This window comes from Chinchilla lanigera, unplaced genomic scaffold, assembly GCF_000276665.1.
Source record: "Chinchilla lanigera isolate Chin_1 unplaced genomic scaffold, ChiLan1.0 scaffold00023, whole genome shotgun sequence".
NCBI lineage: Eukaryota > Metazoa > Chordata > Mammalia > Rodentia > Chinchillidae > Chinchilla > Chinchilla lanigera.
The window spans coordinates 27,617,833-27,627,871 of NW_004955424.1; the positions used below are offsets into that span (position 1 = coordinate 27,617,833).

Sequence of the window (10,039 nt, forward strand, 5' to 3'; positions counted from 1 at the left end):
TCGCCGGGCGCAGACCTCCCAGCGCAGGCTCCCGCTCGGGGGCTCCGCACGTCGACCCCCGGGCTGCGGCTGCCGCCGCGGGGCTTTTGGAGGAGGGCGCCGCGCCCCTCCTCCGGGGATTTTCCTCGCGATGGGCCTCCAGTGATCTGCTTGCCGGTGTTGCGCGACTGATTCCCTAAGCGTATTTTTGTGGTAGTTCCTTTTTTTTTTCTTTATCCCCAAAAACATCATCTATAAAATGGAGAACGAGATTTTTACTCCCCTCCTGGAGCAGTTCATGGCCAGCCCCTTGGTCACTTGGGTAAGTGCCTCCCGCAGCTGCTCCCCAGTTATTCGCGGCTGCGGGCGGTGGGCGTTCACCCTCGCGATCTGTGTCTAGGTGAAGACGTTCGGACCGCTGGCCGCGGGAAGTGGGACCAACCTGGATGAGTACGTGGCTTTGGTGGACGGGGTTTTCCTGAACCAGGTCATGCTCCAAATGTAAGTGCTTTCTGCTTTTCTCGGTAACTTGTTTTTAAAAAATAGCGTACTGTGAACTTACAGACTTTATGTTTTACACCCTTAATTTGGTTGTTTGGCCAGAAAAATTGTGATTTAAGAATTGTATCTTAAAAGGAGATTATGTTACGAGCCCAACCCATTGATCACAACCTCGTAATGATACCTGTTAAAATTGTGAAACTTGGATCTTGCATTCTGTCAACCCTGTTATTGTCATTTGTCACCAGTGCCGAAATGCAAAGCGCATTGTGCTGTCTTTGGTAATTTGGTCGAAGCAGAGGTGGGTAGAGGAGGAGTGGGGGGTGGAGAAGAGAATCTAGTTTCTTCAAAGGGGAAAAAAAAAAACCTACTATGAAGTTAGGTGCATTTCATGGAAAAATGTTTCTTACTAACCTTTCTTACTAACTGGTGAAGTAGTAACAGTGCAGAACAGAATTTCAAACAGTTGTGATTGGTGAAGAGCGCTGTTGCTGTAGCAAATAATTTAAATGCCTATAATTAAGTCCGATTAGATGACTTATTGTGTGAATTGTTAGTCTGCTGGGAATCTTTTTTTTTTCTTTCTGCTGGGAATCCTTTAAAGGTACTTTCAGAGGTTTTTAAATGCAAATAACTGAAGTCTTAACAAGCAGATGACTTAATAGGCAAATCTTTTGTCTTCTATGTTTGTGGTATTGTAAGAATGTGTTTCGGACTTGAAAATTTGAAAGCATGTCCGTGGCTGGGTCTGTTTTTATTGTATAGGTATTTTAGCATGTATACTTCTGAGAGCATCAGTGTAGGTTATCAGGCTGAATATTACAGTAGTACCTGAAGTAATGTGTATTTAGTTTTATTTCTCTTGACTAGAATCTCATCGCAAGAACGTTGTGCAGCGTTTGATTTAAAGACATTCCTCTTTATATAGGTGGAAGTTTGTGCATTATAAATGCTTGTCACTAAAGACTAAGTACTGCTAATAACTTTACATATAAAATTCAGTATTTTGTTAGAAATTATTTTTCTGTTTAAAAGAGGTGGAAGTCAAGCTGGGCGTGGTGGAGCACACCTGTAATCCCAGCCTTACCTGCACTCTGGCAGCTGAGGCAGGAGAATCACCAGGAGTTAGGAGTACAAGGCTAGTCTGAATCACATAGTGAGTTCAAGGCCAGCCTAAACTGTATGGCGAGACCCTGTTCAAAACAAAACAAATTCTCTGTGTGTTCGCAGATTTGTACTTTGGATGTATAGAAATTCGTATATTGTCACTTATATATGTGTTGATCCTACAAGGAAGTATTATACTATTATGCTTTTTCTAAAAATGTTTTTAGTATAGACTCAAAAAAATTTGCTATCAAATGTGTATATATTTTTTGTTTGGAAAGGAAAAAGTGTAGATGTTATTTCCAGGGTTAGTTAATACATTTTTAGTAGCTAACTCATAGAATTAATTTTTCTTTGAACTATCCTACTATCTTCCATGCAAAATGGTAGGATAATTAAACTGATTATTATTTTAGGAAGTACGCTATCAAAGGAAACCATTATGATAACTCCCCAGAACTTTCCCATCATGTCACTTACATATTTTTGGGCAAAAAATCTTGAATTTGTGTGCTGAATCTTAAAAAATAGATGTGTTCATAAAAATAGGAAGATACGTTATCTTTCCATTTTAATAGTTTTTATTTGTATAGTTCTTTCTTGAAAGAATAGTGGTTTTTTTTTTTTAAGTCTTTGTAGTTAACCAAGGTGCTAAAAACAAACACATCAGCTTGTTTCCACTTTGAGTACATTTTTATATTTTTAAAAATATGTATATTTTGAAAATAATGGTGTTCTACAATAGTGCTTGCCAAGTTGCTGGGGTTTTTGGAAGGGCTAGTTGCTTTCTAAACCTCAAAGCTACTTCTGTGTTTTCAGTTCCGCCTCTCAGTTTCTTTAAAAGTTTTCTTAGTGTCCTCATTCTGTTGCAAATGACCTATATAAATTAAAGGAAAAGGAAATTTAAAAAATGAAGACAAATACACTTTTTAAAAAATAACTTGCTAAAATCAGATCAATACAAATGATAGGGCAACAAAACAATGCATTATTTTAAAAGGCATATTCTGCTAATTTTGAAATCATTAAGATTTTTGTTAAATGTACTTACTCAAATGATCGTGTGATTTAATGAACTCTAAGTGTCACTTGAAACTCTACCCAGTAAGTCAACCTAAAAATTAATCTGATTATGTTTGGTTATAGAATTTGTGAGCAAGAGCCTTTTGGAAAGGAAAGTGTATATTTTTCTTCATGTTTCTTGTGCATTAAGTTTGTTGAATTTCTTGGATCTGTGGGCTTACAGTTTTTATGAACGTTGGGAATTTTCAGCCATTGTTTCTTATGTGTACTATCTATGTATCTATCTATATATGTATATCATCCCTTTTCCTCTTTTCTCCTTTTAGAAGTTCGATTACATGTTTATTAGATTGCTTGACATTGTCTTCCTGATGTTCATTTCAGTTGTACTGTTTTTCTTTCTCTTTTATGGTTTATTTTACAGTCTGTTGTGATATGTAAACTTATTAGTCTTTTCTTCTGTAACGTTTAATCAGCTCTGAATCCTACCCAGCATATGTATCATTCAGACATTATGGTTTAACCTCTACAAATTTATTCCTCCTTTTTATATTTTTCACTCTGTCCCTTCTCCAGCGTCTTGAACATGTAGAATACAGCTATAAATGATTTAACGTCCGTGCCTGCTAATTCTTTATCATTTTATTGAGTTGATTTTGGTTGATTGATTTTTCTCCTCATTATTGATTGTACTTGCTTTTTTGCATGCCTGGTGATTTTTTATTTGATGCTAAACATTTAAATCTCACCTTGTTGTGTATTGGATATTTTTGTATTCATTTAAATATAAAAATCTTGAGCTTGTTCTGGAAGGCAGTTAAATTAGTTGTAAACAAATCGATTTGATCTTTTCAGGACTTGTCTTTGAAGTTTTGTTAGGTAGTACCACTTGGTTGCACGATTGAGACAAAACTCAGCACTGTGGCTAGTGGGAGCAGGAGCAGGAGCTATTTGGCATTGTTCTTCTTAATACTTCTGGTGGTGCCTTAAGTGTCCTTGGGTAGTTTTCCCACACACAGGTGTAGATAAGTACTGAGGTGAAGATTTGACGGATGTCCTCTGCATATATTTCTCTTTGTGTAAGTTCTGTTCTCTTTGGTGTACTCTGCCTTGTGCTCTAGAAGCCTTGTCTCCAGATGTGGTTCCATCTTCTCAACTCAGGGAGACTACTTTGCACCACCTACGTTCTCTCTCCTCTGTCTTGTAGCTTGGAAACTCTTTCAAGTGCATAAGCTGGGACAACTACTGGACTTAGGATTGTTTCTCATCTGTCAGCAATCATTGTTCTTGGTTGCCTGATGTCCACTGTCTTGAAAAATGTTTCATATGTCTTTATTTATTTTTTTTTCCAAGTTGTTTTGGGCAAAAGAATAAATGTATTCCCTGTTAGTCTGTCTTGGACAGAAGTAGAAACCTGTTTATATACGTTTAATTACATTTTTGCCCAGCTAGCCTTATATTACGTGACAGACTTTCATTATAGAAACATTATTACAGATTTTTTTCATATAAAGTGTTCATAAAGAATAAGAATATTGATTTAGTCACTTAAGTGTTGGCAGTTTGGACCCAGACTCTGAAAGTAAAAACCTAACTTCTTCATGACATTATTTATTGACCCTGTTCAACAGTTTTGGAGTCTGTTCACTGATCTGGCATTCAGTGTATTCAGAAATGAAACTTGATTTATTGAGTGACTTCTTGCATCAAAGAATCTTTGCAAGAACTTATGACATGGCATCAGTCATCTTTAATGTGAAAAGGGTGAAGCTATTTAGAGATCTAGAATGATTGGCCAACTTCTCTCTATGCTGCAGGGCATTTTTCTACTTTTACCAAAGGAAATCTTTTTTTCCTCAGTGCTAGTTATCAGTTGTAGGGCTTGATGTCAGTGAACAGAAATAATCATTTTTTGTTTGAGAAGTCATTTGGTTCTGTTACCAGTGTTGAATATTACATGGTGTGAGTTTTTAAGGGATGTATGACATTGCAGTTAACTTTATAATCCTAAAATTTAAGAAGTATGCTATTCATATTACCTAAGCAGTTGAAAATATGGATATGGTAGGGTTTTAAGTACTGAGAAAATTGTTAATAATATCAGAACAATATTTGGAATTACCTTCTGTAATTAAACCTGATTAGCTATAGAGACTTATATTTAGAATATACCTGTTGTGATAAATTTCTTTGGCTCTTCTTCTTTTAGATGAGTTTGAAGTCACCATGAAAACCCTTTTTTATTTTGTTTTATTTATTTTTGTGGTATTGAGGATCAAGCCAAGGGCCTTGCAATGCTAGGCAAGCACTCTACTACTGAGCTACATCCCCAACCTGAAAATTCCTTTTTAATTAAAGCCCTGACACCTAGTCATGCCAACTTCTACTTATTTCCCAATCCTCAACATAATAAAGTATACTTAAGAAACCTTTTTTTTAAGAGGCAGTTGGCTCAGAAATGTTCCTTTGTCCTAGCAAATCGTAAGATTTCAAAAATAAATTGAAGCTGAGCCATAGTAGTACATGCCTTTAATCCCAGCACTTAGGAGGCCAAGGTAGGTACAGTGCCTCAGGTTAGAGGCCAGCTTGAGCTCCACAGTTTGAGACCAGCCTGAACTACATAACAAGACCTTGTCTCAAAAAAGTAAATTGGGTTTATGACTCTGTAATGTAAAATGACATGTAAAATACATAAGCTGTCTGTATTAGTCTTCTCTCCCATTGCTGGGACAGAGTACCAGGCACCTGTAACTCAGAGGAGAGGTTCAGTTTGGCTCATTGTTTGGAGTTTTGGTGCGTGGTTGGCTGCTCCAAGACACAGTCAACACTGTAGAAAGGCACAGCAGAGGAAGCTGCTTGCAAGGCTGCCAGTGAGCAGAGAGGGGAGGTCTCAAGTATGGCACTAACTCTTACATTTGATGTGGTTATTTTCAGCTTTTCTCTTTGTGCCTTACCATTTTTATTTAGTTTTGTTTTTGTTTATTGCTTCTTTTAAAATATTCATGATGTAGTCAGAGTTGCAGTCTTCTTTTTTTTTTAAAGAGGGTCGTATGTAGTCTAGGCTAGCCCAGAATTCATTATGTAGCCCCAGCTAAGCTCCAACTTGTGATCCTCCTGTCTCAGCCTCCCAAGTGCTAGGACTACAGGCTAGAGTTGCTATCCTATTAATATGTTCTGTTATATACCTCCTAAATATTTCTCAGATATGTCCTTCACTCTTGGGTAAGCATATTCCTGCTGGCTTAAACCACCAGTGACACATGCACAACTGTTCCATGCTGCCCAATAGGATAGCCATATGTGTACCACTAGTGGTTCACAACTGCCTGGCAGCAACACATGACTTACGGCGCTACTGTGAATGTGTTCCTGAAAAATCCACTGACTGGTGTTCTTATCACTGAGCTTGTCTCTAAATCTTTAGGCTATGTCATCTGTGATGACATTAATCTTGGTAAAGACATGTATTTTATCATGTCTTTCCTCTTTAAAATGGTTCAGTAGCTTTCTATTGCCCTTAGAGTAAACATAACAGTATTATTTAAGCATGCAGACTTCTTTGTGATCCTGCTGCTGTTAGATTCTTTAGTTAGCACCACTCCTCTCAATGCATAGCTAAAGACTGAGCAAGTTCCCAAAGACACATTGTGTTCTCATTTATCATAGCCTATATATTACTACTTCTTGTGCTTCTTTCCACAGCATTTATGTCACTGTATTGCAGTTCTTCACTTTCTTGACTCTGCTGATTAGCCTGTGAGCTTCTTGAAGCCAGGGACAGTATCCTTCCTCTCTATTCCTAGCACTGTAGTTGAAATATGGTGGGTTCTTGATATATTTCTGTTGAATAAATAATAGGTATATAATAAAAGTGGAATGAACGTGAGTTTTTGACAGATTTGGGTTTAGTTGTAGCTGTGCCACTTGTTAGTGTGTGTATTTAAGCAACTTAATCAGGATCTTCAAATCTTACTTCCTACAGTTGTAAGATGAGAGATACTATTTTCTTTGGAGGCAGGAAGGATTGGTTATAATCTTAACTGAAGCATGGACAGTAATCTGTTTTGTCTTTTTTGAGCACTGTAAACCTAGTGCTGGTTGTTCTCATCATTATTTTTTGCTACACCATACTTACCTATTTATGTCTCCTCAAAAAAGTCACAGTTGCTCACAGTTTACTTTTGTATGATTGGTCTTGGTGTCATCTCTCTACATATAGCTTATACATACATAGCTGTCTGACCTATAGTAAGTTACTTTTCAATTTCCTTATTTATAAACTGAGGATTAAAAAAGAGAATCACAAAGTTACCATAAGAATCGAGTAGGGGGGGCTGGGGATTTAGCTCAGCGGCAAAAGCGCCTGCCTGGCAAGCGCAAGGTCGTGAGTTCGGTTCCCGGTACCAGAGAAAAACCAAAAAAAAAAAAAAAAAAAAGAATCGAGTAGGATAATTTGTGTATAGTGCTTAGCATATACTGAGCATTCAGTAAATGTTACCCTTTGAGCAGAGATCTCCTTTACTAGGATCGAAATACAGTACTCAGTGACAAGGATAAAAGAAGGGGTCATTCAAAGATCATTTCGTTTAGTGGTTAGTTTCCAAATGCTTAATGTATAGCGAACTGTCTGGTAGTGCTGGGGTATGACGCTTGTCCACCCAGTAGGAAGGAAGAGCATACAAACATATTACAATGCAATAGCTCACCTATGTAGTGGAATTATGATCCCAATACAGTACTGGGTACAACAAAGTGGTTTCATGGAGGAAATACTTCTTAGAGGAGGTGATGTTGGAGCTGAATATGAAAATTAACTAAGTGTAATCTGTGTGAACAGCAGTAATAAACATGGATAAATGAGTGGAATTAAAGATAGTTTCAAGAGGCTCTCGCTGGGGTGCACATGTGGGCCCTCCCTGCGCCGAGTGAGCAAGTGCCCCAAGAGCTGCTGGTCTTGCGGTTCGAGGCTGTGCTTTACTCCCACCGTTTCCAGCTGAAACTCACAGAGAGAGCCAGACCGGAGGTCCTCGCTCAGAAGCCCCCGGGACTGCTCTCGCTGGGGTGTGTGTGCGGCCCCTCCCTGCATGTGCCCTGTACCTAGTGAGCAAGTGCTCTAAGAGTTGCTGGTCCAGTGGTTCAAGTCCATGCTTTACTTGCGCCCACACCCCCAGGGGCATGCGCAGTCTGTAATTGATGCCTGTCCGGCCTACATCTGGTTCCTGTATGTGTCTTGAACTGACTGGAGACACAGAATCAGGTGGTTCACAAACTATCGATCCTGCAGTTTGTGTCTGGATTTTGTCTGTACCCTGAACTGCTTGGGGACATAGGTCCACCAGACCAGGATTGTCACACCTGAGCCTGGGCTGTGCATGTGCCCTGAATTGCAAGGTGATGCTGGATCAGACGGTCTGCCATCAGCTGACACCAATGCCCATGTCTGAGACCTGGGATAACTAGATACAAATCAACAACTGCTCAAAAACCCAAGATTAAGTAGTGCTTCTCAGGGATCACTGAGGGGCAAAACTGACCAACAGGAAAACTAGGGACACTAGTGGCCTTTGCTGTGCAGCCATTGAAGAGGGAAACTGAGCTTTCTGCATCCGGTAGCAAACATGACAAAACAAAGGACTAAGACACAATCCCAGAACTCCAACCCCTCAGAACAAGTCCAGGAGACATTGACATAGGAGAACTTGGTAAACACATGCCTGAAATAGCTGAAATGATTGCAGTGGAAGTAAAGAAACAACTGCATAAGGCCATCGAAGAAATGAGATGACAAATAATCTCTCAGGCAAAAAATGAAATCTCAATGAAGGAACTGCTCAAAAAGTCTGAAGAAGAAACATATAAGAAAATACAAGAATAAAGGCAATGGACAGAAGTGTTAAATGAAATATATGGAAAGAACTTAGAACGCATGAACCAGACTCAAAGAGTCTTCCAGGAAAATAAAGCTGCGATTGAAAGCTACCAAAACCACCTGAATGAAGCTGAAGATAGAATCTCAGATTTTGAAGACAGCATGGCAGCTAGTAACCATGAAAGAAAGGATCCTGTAAAATCAACAAGGATCCAGGAAAAGACAATTCAACAGCTGCAAGATGAAACAAAGAAGAATAATGTATGACTTATAGGAGTCCATGAAACAGCAGGAGGCAACACAACTGACATAAAAGAATATTTGCAGAAATAATAGCAGAAAATTTCCCAAGTATGGAAATAGATTATATTTCCAAGTATGGAAATACACAACGTCAGTGAAGCATATAGAAATCCAACCAACCACAAACAAAATAAAACTTGAATCCAGACATACAATAGTCAAGTTCCCAGATCTCCAGCAAAAGAATAGAATATTAAAAGCTGTTAGAGAAAAGAAACAGATTACCTATAAATGAAAGCCCATCAGAATCATGGCAGACTTCTCAGCACAAACCATCCAATCGAGAAGAGCTCGGAGTAAAGTGTTACAGGTCCTGAGACAGAACAGCTTCCAAACAAGACTGATGTACACTGCCAAACTATCCCTCAAATTCAACAGAGAAATAAAATATTTTCACGACAAAGAACTATTGAAGAACTTCATGAGTGCCAAGGCAGCATTACAAAGAGTACTAAAAGATATTCTAGACAGAGGAAAAACTGACCGAAATTCAAGAACAACAGTACAAATGAAACGTCAAGAGGGCAAGCAAGTAAACAGGTAGAAAAAGTAGGAGACCAACGCAAGTAAATAACATGACAATGATAAATCAACACATATCATTTATAACTATAAATGGCCTCAATTCTCCAGTCAAAAGAAACAGACTGGCAGAGTGTACTAAAAAACAAAATACAGCGATATGCTGTATACAGGAAACACATTTTACTCAAAAGGAAGGCCATAGACTAAAAGTCAAAGGATGGAAAACAATCCTCCATGCATCAGGAACCCAGAAAAAAGCAGGGGTAGCTATTCTGTTTCCAAACCATGTAAACTTCAAACTGACAACAATCAAAAGAGATAAAGAAGGTCACTGCATACTGGTGGGGGAAAACTGCAAGAGGATGAGATAACAATCATACACATGTATGCACCAAATATCGGAGATCCAAATTATATGACAAATCTTAACAGACATGAAAACCCATATAATTAATAACACTATTGTAAAAGGGAACACAACACCTGTTTAACACAAAGAGATAGGTCAACTGGACAAAAAATCAGCAAGAAAATAACAGACCTGAACCAAAGCTGTGAACAAATGGACTTAGTAGATGTGTACAGAGTGTTCCACCCCACAACATCAGAATACACATTTTTCTCAGCAGCACATGGGTCTTTCTCTAAAGTAGACCACATCCTAGTCAATAGAGCATACCTTCTGAAATGCAAAAGAACTGAAATTATCCCGTGCATATTATCTAACCACAG

General features: G+C 38.5%; 1 protein-coding gene across 7 annotated transcripts in view; it reads left to right on the forward strand.

The window, feature by feature from the left end:
* Positions 1–10,039, forward strand: part of Ccdc88a (coiled-coil domain containing 88A) — a gene marked incomplete at its 5' end in the record, with an annotated part of 153,553 nt that continues 143,514 nt past the window's right edge. For all 7 annotated transcript variants that reach the window (XR_001234162.1, XM_005385778.2, XM_013514612.1 and 4 more), the window contains 2 exon segments: positions 1–301; positions 380–480. Coding sequence is in view for 6 of the 7 variants with exons in the window: in XM_005385778.2 (XP_005385835.1) it covers positions 239–301; positions 380–480 (164 nt within the window).